Raw genomic sequence first — 25,595 nt, forward strand, 5'->3', positions numbered from 1 at the left:
CAAAATTCAAGAGCCTTAGTAAATTTAAAAGCAGATATCTTGTTTCCTTAAATATTACCTTTTTAAAAACATGATCTATATTAAATACATTATTACTGATAAAGAAAAGAGAAACCATGGGAGATCAGAAAGAAAACACTAAGTTTTCCTTTATAATTTGTAGTGACTTCTGGTATGCAATTACATACACACTTGTGCCTTAACACATGCCTGGGGATGTCCAAAGTCAAGAGGCTGCGACTGAAGCAACAGGCTACACTTTCAGAATATGTCAGGGAAAGATTGTGTGGCTTTCCTGTGGGCCTGATATGAACTTCTCAAAACAAAGTGGCTGTGTTATCGTAGGAGAGATGGACCCCAAGGGGAAAGTCCAGGGAAGCTCCCTGACTTGCCAGAGTGGTGGTCCACAGGGAACCAGGAGGCAAAGCATAGTGACCCATCAGAGAAGGTGGCCAGAGGTAAGGAATTCCCAGAAACCAGGTGTCTTCAGAAAACCCACAGAATTGCCCTAGGAGAGAATGAACCCACAATTGTACATTCAGCACATCTAGTAGTCACCAACGTCACCTTTCAACCTGACCATCAAGAAGACTTTGATCTGTTCTGACCCTGGAGAGGTCAAAATACAGCAAGAGAGTTGAGCATGTCTTGGAATGAGAAAACAAAACAAAACAAAACTATCCTGGCTCTCGGTTATTTCCTTGGGCCTTACCAGGAGGGTTCCCCTGCCTTGAACCTCTCATTTTGGAGACCTTGCTTTGGCCTTTATTTTACATCAACTCTCACCATGGAGGAAAAAGTCAGTGGGAGCAAAGGAACATGCCTACTCACCTGGAGATAGATTTCCCCTTTTAGACCCTGCTCAAGGTACTCAGGACCCTAGGATACTATGTCCAAATGACACAAAGCTTAGCTCAAGGGCCTAAGTGGGTCTGTTCTTCATATCTGCCCTGTCATGTATGAACTGTGTCACTGGTGTGCATACCCTTCAGCTCAGCATCAGGCCATGGGGTAGCTGTTTACTGAGCAAGGTTGGTAGAGCTTGGATGGTGGCGCTGGGTTATCCATAGACAAGGGTGGGTTGAGAGCCATCTTTCCCAGGGTCCTCACATTGTTTTATGGAATTCTGAAGTATCTGGGAGTTTGAAATGCAAACCTAGTACTTCACATTGTTAGAAAGGTAAAGAATATATATATCTGTATATATATAGAAAGAAGAATATATTTCACAATATATTTTATTTATTAACCTTATTTGTAATGTTTAAATACTCAGACATGTGAAATAGCTGTCCTTTTGCCCAGGGCCTGCAGTGTTGAGAAAGGGCTTGCTCTTTATATGCATGGATTTTTATATGCCACAAGACTGGACTTAGTTTAATATGTAAAATGTAAATGAATGTTTATTTATTAACTGAAAGTAAGCTAAGGATATTTTTATTACCTAAAGGTAACCAGGAAAAGTATGGAAGCTGATTCAAGATTTGATTCAAGGATAGGTAGACATAAATATCTACTATTAGGTAAAAGGTGTTTTTGTTTTGTTTTAAATACTGGGAAACTCTTTGTTTTAAATACTACATATCAGGACTCCCAATGTTCATTTTTTGATTTGGGTGAATTGTTCCCTTACAGTTACCCTATGATCTTAGCATCTATCCAAGTATATAGGCTTGACTATATAACATTAGTCATACCAAACCCAGTTTTTAAAAAAGCAATTATCCTAAGCTAGCCTAAGAAATGTTTTTTTCCCCTTAAGTTAGAAATACTTTATATTTGAAATGATTGAAATAACAAAAAAATAAAATAAAATTCCATTAAGCATTGTCTTGTTTTAGGAATCATAAATAGGGGAGTATTGTTTTATGCTTACAAATAGGACCCATGTTAAATCCCCAGATCCATGCTCTTGGACACTTTACTTACAGTGTGTTTTCTTGTCTAGATGCATATCCCTGATAGGTGCAAAGAAAATAAGAGAATTTACTTTTGTATATACTTATTGTAAACAATTATGTATATCAATTTTACTCATAGATTGATAAGTTACCTCCCTGCATTTGTTTGTCAGAAGGACACTAGTGCAGAGGTTCCAAGGGAAAAGTAGGAGTTCTACAAAGCAGCATACTTTCAGCACCATATGGCTCCTTATGTTATCTATTTTTGATTAAATTAACCCTCACCAAAACTACATTGGCCTGAAAAGAAATATGCATAGAAATGTCAGATTGGAGAAAATACTCACATGCAAGAGGAGAGGAAAGTGGCAGCTGACATTGCTTCTCCTAATATGACCTAAGCACAAAACATGAGATAAAGCAGTGTTAAGCTGATCAGATCTAACAGGAGATTAGCCTTCTAAATTGAAATCATCAACACATTGCATATTATATTTTTACTTCCACCATTATTGTTGATGAACTCACCCAGAGTGAGTACCATGTTTTGGGATATTAATACTAAATTTTACTGACAGAAGTATGTGATCAAGAATTTTGAGACCATGGTTAGAAATGACTAGCAAATATTTAAAACTTTTGAAAGAAAGAAATATACTTAAGCATATGAGCCTATGTAAACTTGAACTTATAAGAGTAACCAACAAATGGATGTCATTTCTTCTACTTCTAGCTAACCCCAAAGACATCATTTTCTACCTACAAATTGGTAGTCTACTTATGATTATTGAAACAATATGGAACCTCAATCAGAGAAATTTATGCAGCCCTAGGAGAAATACATGTAACAATGTTGGTACTCTGGCTTTCATACAGTGATTTGGGATGAGCTAAGTCATAAATGCACTGTATGTTTATGATAGATTGCTAGTTGCCTTTTAACTTTTTTTGTTAATGGAAGTTTCTACCCATTAATTTATATTGCAGAATGGCATAAAGTAGATCTCTGGAGATGCCTGTGGCTAAAATGTTTCTACTTGGTTGTACATGTACAGGCTAGGGGGATATCATTAAAATATAATAAAAATGTACATTGTTTCTTTTTATTGTTCTGTTTGTTCTTTTGTTATTGGCACCACAGGGTAACATTTTATGCATTTTGTAATAAATGAGTTTAGGGGGATATAAAAGGACTGTAGATATTTGGAGGAGTATGATTATTAGATCAATACTTTAGATACTAAGAATGAAATTGAAATGCAAAAGCATGGAATGACAGAATGAATGGCTTGACCTGAAGGTTTCAAAAATTAAGATAAACACCTTGTTACAGAAAATGGATAATTTATCACAAATATACATTTTTTTCAAAGTAATGGTTTTTCTACGCATCTTAGGATAAAAGGTTTCAGGGCATAAAACCAAAGATTTTTGTATTTATGTATTCTTCTATTTTTAACAATCCAATTTTACCATGTAATTGAGGGATAAATGGCAAATAGATGCAAAGCTTACTTTATAATAAGGTAGTACTATTCACTACATAACTATGGAATATAAATGTATTTTGTATATGCTGGAAGCACTTTAAAGTTCTGTTTTAGTAATCAATGTATTTCTGTTTTGACATCCTGAATGCTCTTTCATCTCACAGGTAGTCTATTTTGTAGCATAATTCAGGGCATGTCTCTGAGAGAAAGCTGACATATTTAGATATGTATGAGTGCAGCTGAATTTTTGTGTGTTTTGCTAGTGGGAATTGGATAAATTATTTTCCCAGTATTCACTTTAATGTCCTTCAGTGCAGATAATATTCTTTAAAATATCAGAGCAGTGTTCACTTTCATAGTTATGAAGTAAATTGGTAAAACCCTTAAGGTCGGGGCACCTGGGTGGCTCAGTGGGTTCAGCCGCTACCTTCGGCTCAGGTCATGATCTCAGGGTCCTGGGATAGAGTCCTGCATTGGACTCTCTGCTCAGCAGGGAGCCTGCTTCCTCCCCTCTCTCTCTGCCTGCCTCTCTGCCTACTTGTGATCTCTCTCTCTGTCAAATAAATAAATAAAAATCTTAAAAAAAAAAACAAAACCCTTAAGTTCATCTATATTTGTGCATTGTTGGATAGAAGTAGAAAAATGAGAATGCCAGAATTTTACTTGATTCCATCCAATATAATTGAAAGATTTATAAACTGGTCAGATTTCAGTTTATTTTTACTTTTACTTACTAGGACATCTGGTTTTACAAATGTATTCTTCTTTTATCTTTCATCATATGTAATGAAGCTTGTTGTGCCTAACGCTTTTGTCTGTATACTATTTTAATGCTTTAATTATATGCAGCATGCTACTTCATTATAGAAACACTTCTTTGTTCAGTAATATATTCTAGCTATCACGGTCTAGAAAATTTCAGATGTATCCACTTTTATTTGTCGCCAAAACATGCAGTATTCTAAGGCTAAAGTATTGTTTTATTTTAATTACCTCTTCAAATATTTATTCATTTAGTAAGTTATGCACTTAGCTTTCTGTATTCTATTATTTTTAATTCATAACACATCTCTAAAAGAAGTAATTACAAGGGAAAAAGCAAATTTGCCAACAAGGATTCACAAAAATTTAAAAAATACTCATCACCTTCCCCTATATCATTCTCTCCTCGGGCTTCCTTACCGAGATCACACAGATTGACAGCTCTGCCCCTGTCAAGAACACTGAGTTATACTATGTGGGCAGAATGGAAAGGGTTCAAGAAATTTATTTGGGGAAAACATAGAACCAGACTTTGTCATTTTAAAAATTACATTGCATTTAGAGAATATGAACACTCGTGAGAATAGTGTGAGTGAAGAGTGCCAGAAACTGTATGTGTCTGCACGTGTGTGTGTTTTTCAGTTAAAAGAAAAGTTTGGACATTTTATCCTCCATGACTCCCAACCCCTTTCTTTAACTGATTTTTCATAGTAGCTAAATTCTGGCCCCCTTATTTCATATCTGGAATGTATATGAAACTGTTTCAGAATTAATACTTTGAGTAAATCCTCTACTTCATTTTAAAGAAAGAACCAAAGAGTTATATAGAGATTCTTGTCAAATACTCCTCAGCTTTTTAATAGAATCAAAATGGCCAAAGAAATATTCTTAGAGATTTAACAAGTATTTGCTATTTTTTTTCTTCTGAGGAGAATTACATCAAAACTCTGGGTCATGGTTAATTTCTGGCATAAAATTTTTTATAATGGTTGTACTGGAGGAGGAAGCCCAGTTGTGTTTAACTTCTTTTCTCTTTCTGTCTGTGTGGCATGTGTTGATGTACTTTGATCTGTGTCTCAAATGAATATATGTTGAAGAAAGGTTTTATCTGGTGGATCCTAGATTTAATAAAAGAATAACTTCTCCTGACGCTTTCCTAAACAATCTCTGGGACTGAGTTTATTGCTCTCTCAGGGAATATGCTCTTCTGTAACTTTACTGGGCAGTCAGAAGAAATGATTTTATGTGTGGGACTGCCTCCCTCCCCAAAGAGCCATCTTTAAATCAGGGGATGGTGGTAGGAGGTTAATCTCCAAATGCTTAAAAAGCTTCTTCATTAACAACCTTGGAATATATAGTGAACATTTTAGTTAAATTGTTTGGAAAAGCCATGCTGTATGGATTTTCTTTCTCTCTCGCGCGCGCTCTCTCTCTTTTTAAGATTTTGCTCTTGCTTTCTCTCTAAGATTTCATTATTTATTTAAGAGAGAGAGAGAGAGCATAGCAGGTGGGAGGGGCAGAGGGAGAGGGAGAAGCAGACTCCTTGCTGACCAGGGAGCCTGACATGGGGCTCGATCCCAGGACCCTGAGATCATGACCTGAGCCAAAGATAGACGCTTAATCAACTGAGCCTCCCAGGCTCCCCTGGATTGTCTACTTCTTGTTTCCGTGTTTCTAACTAACTGACTAACTACTGATTAACTGTGTGTGTGTGTGTGTGTGTGTGTGTGTGTGTATTATATTATATATGTATATATATAATTCAACTTTAGGTTTTCAAGATGGCAAACTGTATATACTTATTTACCATTTCTTATTCTCCAATCTTATTGAATTGACAGTGAAAATCAAATAAAGAAAATAAGGATAATTTTTTAACAGGCTGAAAGTAGTGAGAAAGGGCTGTTAGCACCCTAGTGATTTTTTTACATTTCTAGATGAAGGAATATAGAAATAAACCATATTGATAGAGAAGGGGTCCAAGTGCCTACTTTCCCGACCTGGAAAACTCTGAAATGGTGGTCAGGGCTGTTCTTTTTTTTTTTTTTTTTTTTTTTTAAGAATTTATTTATTTGACAGAGAGATCACAAGTAGTCAGAGAGGCAGGCAGAGAGAGAGAGGAGGAAGCAGGCTCTCCGCAGAGCAGAGCCCGATGTGGGACTCGATCCCAGGACTCTGAGATCATGACCTGAGTCAAAGGCAGAGGCTTAACCCACTGAGCCACCCAGGCATCCCAGGGCTGTTCTTCTTTTAGTAGAAGTGTCCAAACTAGGTGTCAGCTTTAATGAGCTGGTACAGATAAATGAGTGGACAGAAATCCACTCATTAAGAACTTTCTTTACAACAGTGAGCCCAGTTGCTTACCTCTTCTCTTCCTACATCCCCGACCTACAAAACTTTATTGCCAAGACTATATCTTAAAGACTGCTGTCTAAAAACTTGAAGAGTCTTTTTCTAGGGGGAGAGCTTGGGTTCCTGATGTGGAAGTAGGTATCACTGAGTAAAACCCTTCTCATTTTGCAAATAGAGGTAGCCTTGCTGCCCGCTCCCTGCCTAGGCTCCACATCCTTGGAGCTTACAGTCAGTCCTTCCATGTGGGAAAGAAGCCTGTTGGTAAAAATAAATTTATAAAAAGACTGAGGAAACTATACCTGTTAAGTGTATTATTCAGTCTAGCTTTTCCACCAATATAAATAGACAATCAAGGACCATGAGTCATTTGAAATAAGCAGCACAAATCGGGAGATCCCAAATGACCACATAGAATAACTAAGAAGACACACGTTTGACTCATGGGACAGAGAGACCTTTTTAAAACATCTCTACTAAAAACAACAAAGAAAATATGATATTCATAAAATAAAAACATCACTTTGAAGAAGAATTCACAGGTATGGGAAATAGGACTGGAGGTTTTTTTAAAATGTAGCAGGAGAATAAAGTCAAAGAAAGCTTCCAAAACTTAGATTAAAGTATAAACAAATGAAAAACATGAGAATATGTTTAACAAACCTGGAGAATCAGTTTAACAAATTCAACATAGGATTAATTTAGTTCTGGGGAAAATAGAGGCAATAACAAATATAAGTCTTCATATTGAAATAAATTGGTGAGTACCAACACAATAAATAAAAAGCAAGATGTGTCCAGACAAATTCTAGTGAAATATGGATATAGAGAAAATCCCTAAACCCCTAAGAGAGGTAACATGTTAACCTTAAAGAGGCAAAAATTACATTGGTTTCAGACTTCTCAGGCAGTGACCGTCTATAGGAAGTCAATGAAGAAAAGAGCATACGTTTAAATTTCTGAGGATACATGAATTTAAACTTAGATGCCAATTAACAAGCAAATTTTATTCATGTGTGGGACATTTTTTAAGACAAAGGCTTAAAGTAATGTTTTTCTTCCTCCTTTCATGAAAATTACCTGAAGATGTTGTATAGCAAAATGAAAAGAGGATATGAAAAAGAAATTTAGGCTCCAACATAGAACAGAACAACATACACACAGGAGAGCAAGAAAGAGAAGTCCCAGGATGTAGCTTGTGGTAAGCATTCAGTCCAACTGAGAACAAGAAATCAGGAGGCTCCAGGAGAATGTCCCCAAGAAACTTTGGAGGGGCGTCTGGGTGGCTCATTCATTTAAGTGTCCGCCTTTGGCTCAGGTCATGGTTCCAGGGCCCTGAGATCAAGTCCTATATCAGGCTCCCTGCTGAGCCGGGAGTCTGCTTGTCCTCCCTCTGGCCCTTCCCTCTGCAGTGTGCCTGCTCTGTCTCTCAAATAAATAAATAAAATCTTTCAAAAAAGGAAGTTTTGGAATGAATTTCAATCAATATATGGAAAGGCTGTGATGATATGTTGAATAAGTTCATACTTCCCTCAACAGGAAAAACAGCTAGGTATTCTGGGAGAAACCAAGAGAAAGAAAAAGTTCTCTGAACTACGAGGCATGTCAATGTGACATGATTTAAACAACTGATGTTGTGAGATGTATTGAAAGGAAGTCCATTTGACTGTGATGCTGGAACAGCCACCTTAGAGTGGCACATTTTTGGTGAAGTAAAATGACAGTTTTCCTACTTGGTTCTACAGTGAATAATATTTACATAATCATGGTACTTCAAACATTCTTCATTTTCCATTTTTTGGTAATCACTTATAGACGAGACATTGAAGAATTAATACAGAGACTACATTATTGCCTCATTTCTTCACCCCTCCCTCTTTGTCCTATGACTTTAGAAGTCTTCCCGTCAAGAGGAATGTATTTCTCTCACCCCTCAACTTTGAACTTGGAGATGTGACTTGGCTCAGTCAACTGAATGAAGTGAAATGACAGTGAGCCACTTCTGAGTCTAAGCCTTAAAAGGTTTTCCAGGTTTCACTTGTGCTTTTGAATGTCTGCTGTCACCGTAAGCAGAGGTGCAAAAAAGGTAGCTGCTGGAACCTCAGCTTAGAACTGACAATGGTCATAGAGGGGGCAGACTTGAGCCCAAACCTCGGCAAGGAGCCAACAGGACCTTTAACAGAAAGCTCTACATTATGTCAAAAATGTATCTGAACACCCAGTAAAGTAGATTGTAGTTGTTCTCTATCTGTGTGTGACCTAACAAAATGTTTTAAATGTTGCAGGACCTTGTGGATGGAATCTACTCTGAGAAAATCCTAGTATTACTTCTGAAGATAACTCTATCTCCCATTTAATTGAGACTACATAAGCCCTCCTGTATCCTCCGAAACACAGGAGATACAGATTTAATGAGTGTAGGGAAGTAAGTTGCTGCATAAACTCAAATCATTATACTCAGGGCCAAATTAAACAACCAAATTAAGTGGAGTTGCACTTATACTTACTATTTACTGATATGTAGTCCAGTCTGCAAGTCACTGGATTTTATTAAAAGGAACTAAACTTTTTTTCTACATTAATCTCACAATAGCATAACACAGTAATGCAGTTTCTAATCAGACCCATTTCTCTTTGACAGAACAGGACTGTTTGTTAGAGCACTTGTTATGGAAATAGCCAATTATTTTAATCAGGTTCATTGGAGATGATGGAAATTGTTGCCCTAAAGGCTTACTTTTACAATATGAAATTACATGGCAAGTAATTAATGGAATTGAGATTTCCATCCTAGTGTATATTAAAAGAAATTAATAAAAAGTTCCTCTCCTTCCAAATATATTTATAATATATATAAACACACACTTATTATATATAGACACACACACACATATATTTGTTTTTAAAGGCATACCTCTCATATAGAAGCAAAGAGAACTAGAGGAAATTATTTCATGGTTCCTACTTGAAAATTACAGTCTCTTAAATAGATCTTAAGAGTGAAGGAAATATACACATCAATATATTTTATGAACTTACCTCAGAAAAATTTCTGGGAAATAAGAACTATTAAGAAAAGTACAGGTAACCCCAGTTATAGTTTAATAATCTTCAGATTCCTTACAGTCAACCATATCAGAAATAAATCTAATCTGAAACTAAAAATATATGAGCAGTAGAAAATCTTGCAGTTATGTGACTTTTTTCTCATTTATCTTCATTTAAGACTTCCTGCAAAGCCTTCCTTGAGTGATGAAAATAACCTGCAAAGTAGGAGGTAAACTGCTGTGAAAAAATTAGTATTTTTGTCATTTTTATGAATACAGCTCCTTCTATTAGTATGTTTTATTAAACTACTCAGTCTTTTCAATAAGGCCTGCCTCATTTCATTTGGGCTACATAGTTCTCACTTTGAGGTATAAGTATAAAAAACACTTTCTGATGTGAATTTTATGAGAAGGCTGATGTCCCTTATTAATTTTCTGGGCTGGTTATAGTGATGCAGTGTACGTGTATTGGATGTGTGTGTGTGTGTGTGTGTGTGTGTGTGAGCGCGCGTATGTGTGTGTGTTTCTAAACTCACAGCTGATAAATAAGTGAGTTACAAAAAGAACCTTGACATGATGACTTTATTTAATATCTCTGTTGAGATATAATTACCATAATTACCATACAATAAAATGCACGTATTTAAAATACACACTGTGGTACTTTGTGACATATGTATGTGCCTATGAAACTATCATTTAATTAAGATACTAAGCATTTTCATCATCCTCAGAAGTTTCTTTCTACCCCATTGTAATCCCTCCCATCTGTCCCTCTTACTTAAACAGCCACTGATCTGCTTTCCATCTGTAAATAAGTTTGCATTTCTAGAAATTTATATAAATTGAATCAGAAAATATGTGCTCTCTTTGGTTTCTTTTGGTTTCTTTCACTCAGCATAATTATTTTGAAGTCCCTCCATGTTGTTGATTATATCAGTAGTTGATTCTTTTTCATTTCTGAGTAGTACTCAATTGTACAGATATCCCACAATTTGTTTATCCATTTAGTAATTGATGGCCATTATTTCCAGTTTGGGGATATTACAAATAAAGTTGCTCTGCATAGTCATACAACTCTTTGGACATAAGTTGTCATTTCTCTTTGGACATAAGTTGTCATTTCCCTAGGAATGGGATGACTGGATCATAAGGTAGATACATGTTTAAGTATTTGAGAAAATGCTAAACTGTTTTCCAAAATGATTGTATTATTTTACATTCTAACCAGTGGTGTACAGAGGTTCAATTCCTCCACATCCTTCCTGACATTGGGTATGGTCAGTCTTTTTAATTTTAGCCATTGTAATATTTGTGTGGTAATATCTTTTTGGTTTTAATTTGCACTTCCTAATGACAGAAGCTGTTGAACACCTTTTCATGTGTTTATTTGCCATTCTTACATATATCCTTTTGTGAAGAGATTATTCAAATCTTTTTCCTAGAATTTTTTGTTTTTTGTTTTTTTGAGTCACTTGTTTTCTTATTACTGACTTTTGAGAATCCTGTAGATATTTTGAATATAGGTGATTTATATTTGATTTATTGATATATTTGATTTCTCAAGATATTTTTCAATCTTTGGCTTATTTTTCATTCTCTTAAAATGGATTTTGAAGAAATTATGAATTTTGAAGAAATTATGAATTTTGATAAAGTACAATTTATCAATTTAATGGTTCATGCTTTTGATGTTGTGTCTCAGAAAACTTTGCCAAAACTAGGCCCCCAAAGATTTTCTCCTATAATTATTTTTTTTAGTTTTAGATTTTCCTTTAAGGTCTACCATCCATTTTTAACTAATTTTTGTATGTGGTATAAGATGTGGATCTGAGTTCCTTGTTTTTGTTTTTGATTTTTGTATATAGGTATTGGGATATCTGCTAGGAATCCAGAAAATTATCTACAGAATCATTTTTATAGCTATAATCATGGTGTGCCTTTGTGATATTTCTTCATGTTTCTGATGCTTGGGATTTGTTGAGCTGTGTGGATCTGTAGGTATAGTTTTCATCATATTTGGAAAATGTGCAGCCATTACCAAATATTTTTCTGTCCCCTCTGCTTCAACGACCTCACTCACTTCTCTTTTATGTGACCCACAACTCCCTGATATCCAGTTTTTTTCTTCTATGTTTTACTTTGTATCATTTCTGTTATTTCTTAATTTTATTTATTAATAAATTATAATAATTTAATATAATATAATAATAATATAAATAAATTATAAATTTATTCTTAATTTCTTAAAACTAATCTTTTCTTCTACAATGTCTAATCTTCTTTATTTTCTGCTAGTATATTTTCCATCTCATACATTGTAGTTTTCATCCATAGAAGTTCAGTGTATGTCTCCTTGTATTTTCCATATATCTATTTAACATTTTCAGTATAGGGAATATAGTTATAATAGCTGTTTTAATATCACTGGCTGCTAATTCTAAAAATCTAGTGTGTTTCCCACTTTTTTGCATGTCTATTAACGTTGACTGGATTTTAGTCATGAATTTTACCTTGTCGAGTATTAGGTGCTCTCTAGTCCTCTATAGCTTCTTGAATTTTGTTCTCTTATGCAGTCAAGTTCCTTGAAAACAGTTTAATCCTTCTGGGTCTTGTTTATAAGATTTGCTAGATGGGACCAGTGAAGTTTCAATCTAGGCTAATTATTTCCTACCACTGAGACAAGGTTCTTCTGAGTCCTCCACCCAATACCTTATGAATTAGTTTATTTTTCAGTCTACCTAGAGGCATCAGGCAATTTTCCTAGCCTGGGGTGAGCTCCAAGTGTTGCACCCTTTGGTCCACTCAGACGGTTCTTTCCTCAGTAGTTTCCTTACTTTCATGAGCTGATCCTCGCTCTGCTGAATTCCTGAGTGTGTGCTCTGCAGATCCCTGTGGGCTTTCTCTGTGCCCTTCCTCTCAGCTCTTTCTCTTTATCTCATAGGACTTGCCAGGGTCCACCTGGATTCTTCCTCTCTGTGCTGCAGCCTGAAATCCCTCTTAAGGCAGTAAACCTATAAGTAACTGTAAGACTCACCTGGTTTATTATTGTCCTTTCTTTCCTAATGTCGTGTCTTCAAAACGTTGTCTCACGTATTGTCTGTCATACTTTTTCTGTTGTTGCAGACAGGAGGACAAATCTGGGCAGTGTCTTGGCCAGAAATGAAACTCTCTTGAATCCCAACACTATCACCATTAATGGGGGAAAAAATGCCGATTTGACATACTTAATAATAAGTATGGGAGGAAAGAAATAAAATATTAAAGGTCATGGCTCGGAAGCAGTGCTTTTTTGGCACTGAGTGAGTTGGTTGCTTGAAGCAGAATCTTCCACGGTGGCCTTGAGTGTGGCAGACATATGGTGGCCTCCGGGTCTACTAGGAATCCAGGAAACCTCCTATAATTATGTAGATGAGATTCTCAAATTGACAGAAATACAGCCACTCCGTTCTTTCAACTTGATGGGAGCTGAATTGAGATTTTGAGGAGTGTTCTCTGTACTTACCAGTCATAGCTCATAGCTCCTTCAGCTCTAGCCCTTCATGATCCTTCAGCCAAAATGTACAGCGTTGATGTTCTCATTTAAAAAGAAATTGTGAATGCCCCCATTGTAGAAAGAAGTAATATTAAGAGTATCTGCTGAATTATCCCATTCAGTGGATCAAAATTTCCATGGCCTTTGCAATTATGGGGCTGAATACGGTCTTTCATGACTCTCCAAAGCAGAGCTTCTCTTCTGTAGGATATTGATGAAAATGCTACCCATTTATTTACTCTGATGATAGCCCAGAAAGTAGAAATACCTGTGTACAGAAAGTCTTATTAAAAAATATACTACATTTCGTTCAGCAGCATAATGGAGAAACAGTCTGTAGCAGACTACATAGACAGGTTAGTCCATATTATAAAAATGTGGATCATTCTTCTTAGAGTCCTTACAGTTTATAAGATTTTTCACCACAAATTAAGTCATGTAATGTTCACAGTCACTTTAGAAGTGTACAGAATTCATGATTTTAAAACACATTTTCAATTATGCCAACAACAAAATTTCAAAGGTATTAAAATGTAGGAGCAGGAGGTATTCTTATTATCTGAGTCTACATGTGTCTGTAGGTGAGAGTTGATTTATAGAGTTATTTTTAAGAAATCAATTCTGGAATTAAGTGAGATTATTTTTCTGTATATACAAAATTTAACTCGGTAGCAGTACCAGTGATTTAGATGTGGCATTGTTTGCATGCCTTCAATGGTTTCTTACTCTTAGCAAAAGTTATTGTCCTATTTTTTTAAAAAAAGCCACAGTCGTTGAAGGGAAAAATAATTCAACCCAGTGAACTGAAAGTCCTGATTTCTTCCCTTACAATCCTCTCTTGTCAAAAATATACCTTGAAGGGAGATACAGGTGTTAAGTCTTTCTACTTAAAACTTGTATATGAAACAGAATAAGTGGTTACCTGCAAGTTTCATGCCAGTTGTATCACAACAATGTTACCAATTAAATTGCTGAGAGGAGTGCAAGCACTTTAAAAACCATATTGGCATTACCTACTAAAGCATATGATTGGCCCTGTCATTTTTCACTCTTAGGTATACTTCCCCCCAAATCATTATACTTATGCATCAAGAGACATGTACAAGCATGCTCACTGATGCTTTTATTTCCAGCAACAACATAAATGCCATTGACAATAAAAGGGAAAATGCATCATGGTACATTTTACTGTGAAATACCGTAAAGCCACAAAAATAAACTCATTGCACCCACCTGCAACAACATTGTGAATGAAACTACAAACAAAAGAAAACAGACTGGATGATTTTTTTTTCTCTGAAGTTCAAATATAGACAATGAATGATACTCTTTTAGGAATGCCTATTTAAGCAGTAAAATTATAAACCACACGAAGAGTGAGTCCTTGATTGCCCTGGTAAGTGGGAGGTGGGTTACTTTTGTGAGGCTGGAAATATGAATGGAAGGCACACGTGATGGCTTTTGGAGTGCTAGCAGCGTTGTTTTGCTTGACATTGGTGCTTATTACACGGGTTGTCTCTTAACAATAATTCATTCAATTTTATTGTTTTGCACGCTTTTCTGTATGTATGCTGTCTTTCAGATAAGGATTTTAAAGTAATGTGAATTTACCACCCCTGAAAAATAAAAATTTCAATATATGAATACAATATCTATCCATGCCCTCTATAAAGAAAGAACTAAAACAAATATTGCTTTCATCTGAATGTAAAGTTAAAAAACATGTATAAAAGAATATAAGAGCCAAAGAAATCTATTTCTAAGTAGAGAGGAATAAAATTAGAACAGGAATAAAATTTGGCCCATTAAGCCTAAATCACTTAAGATTCTGAGACAAATCACCAAGAGAAATAAAGGAACTATGGGGAAAATGTATTCCTAACTGAGATCTTAGGATTGGATTCTTTGACCTCCAGCATCAATGCTAATATTACTAGGACATTATAAACATTTTGAGATCAAGGACCACGTGATCCTGTATCTGTCCTCAGCACATAGAGTGGAACCCCAAAGGCAAGTATGAAGTGATGGGGAAGCGAGAGTAGTAATGTTTTTGCAGTGGGGGGTGAGGCATACTGGCGAATAGCATGGATTCTTGAGAAATATTTTCTAGGTTTTAATCTCCGTTTTACCACCTCTGTGACTCTGGGCAAGTTATTTACATTTTCAATGTCTCAATTTCCTCATCTGTAAAACGATTATGTTCATGGTTACTAGCTCACGAGGGGGTCATGTTACGTATAAATGCTTAGAAAAATATTTGGCACATAGTAACTAATCCACAAGTAGGTGGATATGCTCATTGTTGTCAATCATTTGTCATCCTGAAGTGCTGTTTGATCATCTTTGTATTACTGAGGCTTACATAAAGGTGATTCTAAACTCTAAAGATTATGAACCACTCTGCAGAAAGCAAGCAACAAATTTTAGTGTTAGCAAAAGCCCGAGGAAGACTCGTTTGTCAATAATAATTTTCCACTGCAGGTAGTTTTCCTTGAGGTCTGCTGAATGTACAAAATGGAAAGCATGACCATATGCTGAAAATTAAAGTGCTTATATAAAAGGAAAGAAAGAAAATGTGGAGAACTCACATTCTAGCTCACAATTCAAGCAGGATTCCCAGATAAAATGCAGGATGCCCTGGTAAATTTGAATTTCAGATAAACTATTTTTTTGTAAGCCAGATATTGCATAGGCATCTTGTATTAGGGAGTTTGTATGTTAAGCTTCACACCAAACTAAATGTTTAAGCATACATGACCATAGCCATCATGTTATGGGGTCTGGGTAGCATGGACTCCACATAAAATCCCTTTCTAACATTTTGAATTATTTTTCCAAAATATTCCCAGTAATGAAATTCGAGAGTATGTGAATGAGCTTTCTAAAATAAAGATCTCTTCAATCCCATGCCCCCTTTCACATTCTTCAATTCTCTATTAACTCCCAAATCCAAGAACTAAAGTTCAGACTCCTTAACTTGATTTGTAGTGCCATAAAAATCTGGTCCACACTACCTAGTAACTTCCACTCCTAGTAGCTCCACACACATAGTCCCTGTGGGTATCTAGATGTTTAAGTGTTCAGTTCTTTCTGAAAACATTGTGTTCTTTTATATTCCTTCCAACTAAAAACATTCCTGCTAATCCTCTAAGCACCAACCTCATACTACCTTCTGTAAGCAATCTCCCACAACTCCTCTAGGCAAAGCCATTGCCTGTTCTGTGATCTCAGTACCTTTTATGTGTAATGGTACAGGACACGTATTTCACAGTCTTACTCTAATTATCTCTCTTCTGAATGGAATTACAGAAGATGAGATGACTTAGAAAAGGAACTGATCCCCATTCACTGATGTATCCAGTCATATATTTTGGGGCTTGACTCATGGAAGATGCTCATCAAAATTTTAATGAGTGATAAGTGAGTGAATAAGTCGGTAAAGGCAACCATATGAGTCATAGTTATGCTTCCAGCATAAACCTCATCTTAGTTATGAGTTTGTGATTACTCATTCTAAAAATAAAATCCAAAATAGCTGATCATCAGTGTGACCACTAAAGCTAGTGAGAGCTGCAAATGAACAAATTTGACACGCAGGTGAAGAAGAGAGTAGTTATTTCTGGATAAAACATTATAAATATGAAAAATATATGTATATAAATGATAAACATTACCATAATAAAGTAGGAAGCTAGGAAATATATGACTTCATACTTGGAGCAAAGAACTATGAGACAATGAAGAGTCCCTCTTAGATCTGTACAATAATGAGATGCATATTAATTTAGAAAAATAACTTTACAGAGTAATTAGTTATAACCCAGAAACATTCTCCCCAGTCAGCTAAACTCCTCCTCTAAAATTCAACATTCTCTAGTCTGCTAGACTGGTTTAGTTATTGATATTTATAGTTTTTTTGAGAAACTGTGCATTCATTCTCCTGTTAAGAATATTTGTCACTTTCTACTGTAACTGGACTATTTCTTTGAGTACCTACTGTACTGTAAGAGCCTTGAGAAACGTAAGGAGCCATGATGTATTAATCTTTTCATTCTTAGCACTTAACACAGAACTAAGGATGGATAGGCGAATGGGCAAAAGTTCTACATGTCAACTCTACCTTTAGACTTGCCTAAACTCCTATATAAACAATAATACTCCCTTTGTTACACCCAAATCCATTTAAATCAGAATCTCTGGTATGGAGCCTTTGCATTGGTATGTTTTAAATGTTTTAGTTTTGGGGATGCTGGGGTGGCTCAGTTGGGTAAGCATCTGCTTTCAGCTCAGGTCATGATCTTCAGGGTCCTGGGATGGAGTCCTACATTAGGCTCCCTGGTCAGCAGGGAGCCTGCTTCTCCCGCTCCCTCTGCCTGCCACTCCCCCTGCTTGTGTGCTCTGTCTTTCTCTCTGTCCAATAAATAAATATAATCTTTAAAAAGTAAAATAAAAGATCTAGTTTTTATTTATTTATTTCTTTTTTCAAAGTTCTAGCTTTTAAAACAAGCATTGCCCTAACTTCATTTTCCTTAACAGAACGCCTTTAAAGTAGGCTGGTATACCCACCCCAATCAGGGCACTCGCTATTACAGTACAGTTGACAATTCTTCAGGTCTCTAATATTCTCAGTTCTTTCCTACAAATCAACAAATATCTATTGCAATGTTAAGTTACTATGCTACGTGTCCCTGAGGTCATGTCCTCAGAGACGGGTTGTTCTTTGGTCCATATTTTCACTAGAGACATTGGTTCTTTTGGCCTCTACTATATGTTTTTCATATGGGTTCTATTTCTGATTTTTTTCCCCAGGGCCTCAAATATTTGAAGTATAGCACCTTCTTGATTACCCTGCCCCAGCCTTCCTTCTATCTCTCTTGGTTTTTTCTTTCTAAGTACCTTGGAATAGCTATCTTATCTTAGTAGCCAAATATCTGAGTAAATGAAATAAAGCCCCACTGGAATAATTTTATATGCAAACATCCTGAAGAATTGGACTTCACCTGGATACTAATAGCAAAGATTTTTGCATCTAAATTGAGATCTTAAAATAAATGCTAGGATGCCAGGATATAGCTGAGCAGAGAATATCATCTTTGTTAGTAAGTGGTGAGGGTTAAGTTTCTCTTAGACTTGGGTTTGTTTGTTTTATGCCATTGTTCTAGGTAAGTGAAGGTTATCAATGTTATTATAAAAGATTTGTGATATGTTCTGATTAAAGAATTCAGATTTTAGTTTGCTACTTTAAAATTAATTACTAGTGAATTGAGCCCAGAAAGGACTGGGAAATCCTGTAGATAATTCTGATTATGGCATAATTCAATTCAGTATCTGAGTGGGAGAACAGAACCTCTAGAAATTCATCAGAATTTATTTAGACTTAAAAGAGAAATTATAAAACCATAGGCTTTAGGTAAGAAAAATAAATAAAAGGTCAAATTTTAAAAGTCAGTCACTCAAGGGAGGCTTGGAGAATATTTAATACCTAATGGGGAGCCCAGGGAAGATGGGTTATTAAGATCAAAATAGAAGGCTCTTGAAAATAGGCTTTGCCGGCTAATTAACAATCAATAACAATATTGCAGGAGAAAGACAGCCTAAGGGAAAGAAATAAGGAAGTTGAGAAATTATGTCTTTGCAAAGAAAAAAATAAGGGCTTTATCATGGTGTCCTTTTAATATATGAAAACGAGGGTGCTCAGCCTGAAAATTAGTTGTTCCTTCTTGATATTCATGGGCCTGGATGTACTTGGGAGATGAAAAGGAGTTATTTTCATGATTGAATTAAGTTATCTTTGTCTCCACTCAAGAGGAGGTTAGATGAATTTCTATCCCAAGAAAAATTGGATGACCTGCTCTAAACAGTGATCAGTACTCAAAACAGTCTAAGCCACATTGACAAATAAATGTAGTTGCACTACTGGGGTCACATGGCAGCTATCTGAGGATTCTGAGAAAACTCGAGGATGAACTGGGACACTGATAGACCAGGAGTGGTACCTTCTGTATCTCCTACTCTACATATTACAAATATGAAGCAATTTGAAACTAATTAATTAATTGGTTATTTAGTTAATCATGTAAATTTAAAAGTCTCCAGAGGAGGTCCCAGAGAATTAGTCTCCATAAATCTCCATTTCACCATTTCCTCTCTGGCCAGCTGGTAGAGTCTATAATGAAGAATGGGGTTACTGAATATTAAAATATAATTACCTGAAAAGATAAATTATAAAGATATAAAGATAAAATATAATTACCTGAAAAGAAGTGACATGGTTTCTGTGGCAAGAAATTATGCCCAGGGAAGCCATTTTTTGAAGTCTCAAATAAGGAATATAATTTTGATTTTCAAAAATTCTTTGATAGCCTACCACTCCAAAGTCATATTCATGGGCTTTAGGGCTGTAGTTTGTCCAGTGATGGGTCTGAAAAGATCCAGGAAAAAAAGACTAGGAGTAACTGAACTCTTCTCAGAGTACAGTTGTGTATCAGGTCATGAGTATTCAGAGTGATCTTATGAATATGTTTTTGTAAATTCCTGGAAGAGGATCTTACAGTAAAGTCTCCAAAGTGTGTATGGGTTGACATGATTTCTATTAATTAAAACCTAAGCCCAAGAGGGTAGACTACCAATACACCTTTATAAGTCTATAGAAGATAGGCTAAGTGAAACATAATAATAAAGGTACAGAGTCTAAGTTATGCATAGAGAATGAATGAATTTGTATAATTAGTGACAACAGAGCAAAGGGCCTAGATATCCATGTGGAGCACTTCTTTGTTTCAAAGAAATGCATGCTGTTGTGACCAATTATCTATTCTCTCATCTCTTCCTCTCCTCTCCTTTCTTCCTTTACCTTGCTTTTTGATTCTGTCACACACAGACAAAAAAAAGCATCATGAGTTGATATCTGGAAACCCATGTTCATCTCTTGACATTATCCTCAAACAAGATGGTAGGTTGCAGTTTTGTGCTTTTGGAATGAGGGATCAGAACTCAGCTGGTTGTCTTAATTATAAAATCAATTCTGAATGAGACTAATTTTTTTAATCATTCTCATGAAGCAGTCATACATATAAAAACCTCAAAATGACAGTTATTAATATTATAAATGAACTGTCAGTATGACCAAATTCGGAAGTTCCTATTTTGTATAGGGACTGCTATGTCAAATTTTTCTTGGTTATAGAAGAACATAGTATATTTCACTATGTTTGGAATAGATAAGGACTTTTTTCTGGAAATGATAATGTCTTGATCTATGACAAAGAGAAATGTATGTGATTTATTACAAAGATGTTTAATTTTCATTTCATTATATTCTGTGAACATTTATATCTAGTCTTTAATTAAACATGACTTATTCAAATTGAGGTCTGTTTCCATTTAGATTGCTTGCAGTGTTAATCACAGTGCAAATAGCCTTCACCGCTAAAAGAACTCCTGCATTAAACTAATATATAAATGCTTCCATGTAATTTGCATATGTTATCTGAGTCTACATGTTCCTAGGTGTGTACATATGCAAAAATATTTTATTTTTTGGCTACTATATTAAAGTACATAGCTCCTTTAATGTAACATTTGTATTTTTACACATATTAAATTTAAGGTAGGTTTTTTTTTTTTTTTTTAGTTTAAAAGAATCAAAAAATGCACAGGCAGTAAAAGGTCATTCTTTATTCGAAATTGAGCATGGATATAAAGCATTTTCTCTTCAGCAAATGCAATTCCAGTTCATTCAACCTTGTGTTAACCTCTGGATAAAGGTGAAACTTGTTTATTTTAGACTCTGATCTACTTAATTCTAATTTCCTTTTTAGATGATGGTAGATCTTGCCTCATGATCAAATGGCTAGAAAGTTCAAAGGTTGATTTGTCTCCATTAGATTCACATTCACCTGTATTAAGTAATATTTATTGTGTAAATACTTGGAAGAAATAAGGAAGCAAAGAAATATAGTGCCTGCATATCCTTACAGACCTATAAAATGACTCTGGATAGTTCTCACATCGTTGACTATGAAAGCTTCCTTCTATTAATGTTTTAAAGTAACAAGAGCTGGGTTTGGTTTTCCTCATAATACATGGTTCAGTATTAAAATAAAAAATCACTTAGAACCTCTTATCTGAGAATTGAAGTATATATTTGATACTATTAGCATCGAACCTGTGTGGGTTTCTCTGTTCTGCTTTCCTTCATTCATTTCTTAATTCTATCCCAAATATTGGCTTTACTATGTCTATCTAAAGTATAAGGGTACAGAAGGTACCCTCCCATCCGGCTCCAGGTCTTTAGTGCCAAAAAATAAAGGACAGTTCCCTCCACTGGCATTAATGGTCCATCATAAGCTGGTTCCTATCTCCATCCTCTGATTTGGGGTCTCAGAACTCCCCTTCCCACTCTGTGCTCCAGACAGACTGGCTACTTGTGTCCCTGAACAAATCGTCATACCATGAATGTTTCTTTTCGAAGTTGTAATTCATTCCGGTTTCCTGTTTGGAAATACACTATCATCTCCATTCTGTCACTAATCTTAATTAAAGCTTTTCTTCAAGATCAAATTGTATTTCCCTGGGTGGTCCTCAGACATCAATACTCAGTTTCTTCCTTGTAAGTATATGAAAGAATAACTTGTTATGTTTAACTTTACAAAATAAGGCAATGCATTCTCTAACATGAACATTTAACTTCTTATTAGCCATTGACATATTCTCATCTAAAAAAAAAAGATTGTAGTCGATATGATGCAGAGAAAGACATAGTAGGCATGTTCCCAAGTAACCAGTTATTCCCATTGCCTTACATTGAGCTGACTGTAAAATAAACAGCACAGTGACTTTTGTGCTACTTTCAAAACATAATGAAAATATTTTGCATGTTAATCTAGTGTAAAGCAAGACTAAGTGAAATTTTGATTAAGAATAAAAAGAGCTGGGGCGCTCGGGTGGCTCAGTGGGTTAAAGCCTCTGCCTTCGGCTCCAGTCATGATCCCAGGGTCCTGAGATGGATCCCTGCATTGGGCTCTCTGCTCAGCGGGGAGCCTGCTTCGCCCCCTGCCCCCACCTGCCTCTCTGCCTACTTGTGATCTCTGTCAAATAAATAAATAAATAAATAAATAAATAAATAAATAAATAAATAAGGCAAGCAAGCAAGCGAAGTATTTCATTAGATAATGAATAAATGGCTCTCTTCTTTCTTCCTTCCTTCTTTCCCTCCCTCCCTCCCTCCTTCCTTCTGGAGACTTTTAGCTTCAAATATTTGGGAGTTTGTTATATTTTATAGCACACAACTATTTTTAGAGATTATCAGATTCTGATTTTATCCTATTATTTGATGTCATAAAATACTCAAATTACTTAATTCTTCCTGAACATAGTCATGAATTATCTCTACTTTCAAACTGTGACAGTCAACCAGAAACCAAAAAGGATGCCTTTTTCAAAGAAAGTCATCATCTGCCTAAGGAAATGTAGACCAAACTTTACACTAAACCTAAAATGAGAGGGTGACCAACTCTGATACCAAGAGGAGACACTGTTTAGAAGAAGAAATTTAAAAGAAAGGGCAAAATAGAACTTTTGCACTGTTTTATTCTTATTTGGTCTTGAAGGGGTAATTTAATGATGATAATGCTTTAAGTAGACTTCAGACTACTGTTTTAATACTTTCTAGTGTAGCAAAAGGCCCATTATACGTTCGAAACTATTTGTTTAGATTGCCTGCACCACTATTTCTAATCTTCTGCTAAAAATTTTATCAGGAAACATATTTTGGTACTAGTGGTCTCCCAGATAGCATGTGGCATTCATGGAGATGCAAAGAACAGTGCAGGACAGAGGCTGCATTTGTAGGGCTCACAGGTTAACTAGGTAAGAGGGTGAAAGGCACATAAATAGACAATTGCTAGGTAACACTATTCAGGTCTGTAAGGAGCTATGGGAATAAGAGCAGAGAGAGCCTTCAATAGAAGTAGATGATAGGAGGAGAAAGAGATGGGGAGCAGTTACTTATTACCCGTCTTCTTTACTGGCTCCCCCACAACCCAGCATGGTGCTGTGCTTAGAGGGAATGATGTCTATCAGTGATGGATATTTGACAGAATTAGTCATTATTTCTTTTTTCACTTATAATCATATTCATTGTATCTGTTGTCCAAAATTAGCATGGAAATTAGTACAATTTTCTGAATGTTTTATATTTCATATGATTTTGCATGAGGTGTAATAATGGTATATCAAAGGTAAGTCCCTTTAGTCATCCCAATTTTAGAAACCCTTGAATGAGATTAGGAAGTGATCATCATTTACATTTATTATACTTCGCTTAATGTAACGAGCTTTAGCTATTAACTCTAATTTGCTTCTCATCGCATTCATCAAAGGTGAACTATTTAGAAACTAAAACATCTCTGTCAGTTAGAATTTTAATGAATTAAGATGAAATGAGACAGTGTTAATTGCCAGTTGTTGCTGCGGGGGAGGTTTCTAGATCTTGTAAGTGATACCAATTCATCTCTCTATCAGGGTTAATTTGCTTGATTTAATTCTAAAGATACACTGAATATTTCCCCCACACTATTCATATTTATTTTCAGGATTGGAGAATGGTTTGCTTCTGTTGGTATTTCATTCGGATTCTCGATTCCATTTGAACTTGATTATTAATCAGTTGTTGATTTTAAGCACTACACGCACTTATGCACTCACAAACACACAAAAGTTATTGCATTACGTAGATTTTGTTTTATTTGAAAGGCCTAACACCTTCCAATAATTAATCATTTTTTTCACCAAGAATTCTCATTCTTTCTGTTCTATTTTCTTCAGACATAAATGAATGTGAAGCTGAACCTTGCAAAAATGGTGGCATCTGTACAGACCTTGTTGCTAACTATTCCTGTGAGTGCCCAGGTGAATTCATGGGAAGAAATTGTCAATACAGTAAGTATTCATATATGTATATGTTTTTGTTGTTGTTTACATATCCTCCACTAATTCTGGAATCTGGGTCAAAATCAATATAATTTGCTTCTAGAGTTCATAATTTATTGAAATGACACATTTCATATTTGTTCTTGTTAATGCTGTTGATTTACATAAACTCTCCAGGATAGATCTCAGTGCATGCTAGAAATAGGAGTGGCTACCTTGTGTTCTGAAAGGAGGGCAACATTTCTGTAGAGATCCGAGCGCATCTCTCTTATGAACCCCATTTTGGCTTTTGAGTATGTGTATGACCTAAATTTCCACCAGAGGGGCTCCTCTGCTTCAGACAATAAATTCAAGGCACTCTAACCTGATAGCCTCTATCACCAATAAAAGGAGGATTTGTATTGAGCTGGCATGCACATTAGTAAGAAATTTACACACTACCTTTTTGGAAGCCTAAGAGAGCAGGGTCTTGTGATGATATATCAAACACTAGGACAGTATTTTGTCTGAAGTATTTTCAAAGAAGCAAAAAGCAACCCTTCTTCCCCAAAAGAAACAAAAACCAGAAGACAGGATTATAGTCAGTGGGACGAAACCAGAATTGGGCAGAAATACGTTCTAATGAGGACAATAATGATATAGCTTAGTAATTGTTGGACACTTATGGAAACTCCATAGCTCTACTGCTTTGACATATATTATACTATTAGAGCATCACCTTATGCAAATTCAGAAGGCAGATGCAGAAGCTGAGACATATAGGCGTGTAGTTTGCCCAAGCTCTCATAGTTAGTGACAGAAGCAGGACTAGAGTGAATGTAGAATCAGGACTTGTGATTTCCAGTTCAGTCTATTTTCCTCTAAATCAAGATATCTCTTCAGATAGAATTGAATGAGATAAACACAAAAACACACTACACCTCCTCTCTCGCTTACACATGTTCAGGAGCGCAGATGTGCTCACACACGCACACACACACACACACACACATATACACACACTCCCTTCTTTTTAGCCAGAGTAACAACTTTACATGTCACTTTCCTTCTCTTCCTTTCCCTTTGGCAAAGTTTATAAATTAAAACAGAGAAAATTACTTAAGGATGGATTTGGATTGAGTATATAAACAAAATGATGATCTGTGAGTGCTCATTACCCTAATGCTGAAAAACTTCATTAAAATAATAAAATCCTGAATATCAAAGAAATATCTTGGATGTGGAGGTGGATTTCTAAGCTTAAAAATAATTGGAGAAGACATTAATTGTGAGTTGACCTAGGAACCTTCAGTCATGGATGAATGGAAGAAAAGGACAGCAGGTTGATGATACAACCAAAAAGACTAGTAGCCACCCAGTCAACTAACCTAGAGACCTTCCTATAAAGCATTTAACTGATCATGCAGTACATTAACTGAACTCAGATTCACTTGACCCTTGGCACTCCCAGATACAACTCTTGCATTCTCCTTTTCTTTGGTTTATGGGACTTGCAGATGGCTGCCTACATAGCATTGAAAGTTGTACTAAAAACACCCCAAGGTATCTGTAAATGAACACTTAATTAAAAAGATGA

The 25,595-nt window shown here is 35.6% G+C and overlaps 1 protein-coding gene across 1 annotated transcript in view; it reads left to right on the forward strand.

Moving 5' to 3' along the window:
* Positions 1–25,595, forward strand: part of EDIL3 (EGF like repeats and discoidin domains 3) — a 296,232-nt gene that overhangs the window by 80,035 nt on the left and 190,602 nt on the right. The window contains exon 5 of the mRNA XM_032851188.1: positions 23,915–24,028. Within this exon, the coding sequence (XP_032707079.1) occupies positions 23,915–24,028 (114 nt within the window). The remainder of the gene's footprint in view (positions 1–23,914; positions 24,029–25,595) is intronic.

The sequence above is a fragment of the Lontra canadensis genome, unplaced genomic scaffold (assembly GCF_010015895.1).
Source record: "Lontra canadensis isolate GAN:19392208 unplaced genomic scaffold, GSC_riverotter_1.0 scaffold4, whole genome shotgun sequence".
Classification (NCBI taxonomy): domain Eukaryota; kingdom Metazoa; phylum Chordata; class Mammalia; order Carnivora; family Mustelidae; genus Lontra; species Lontra canadensis.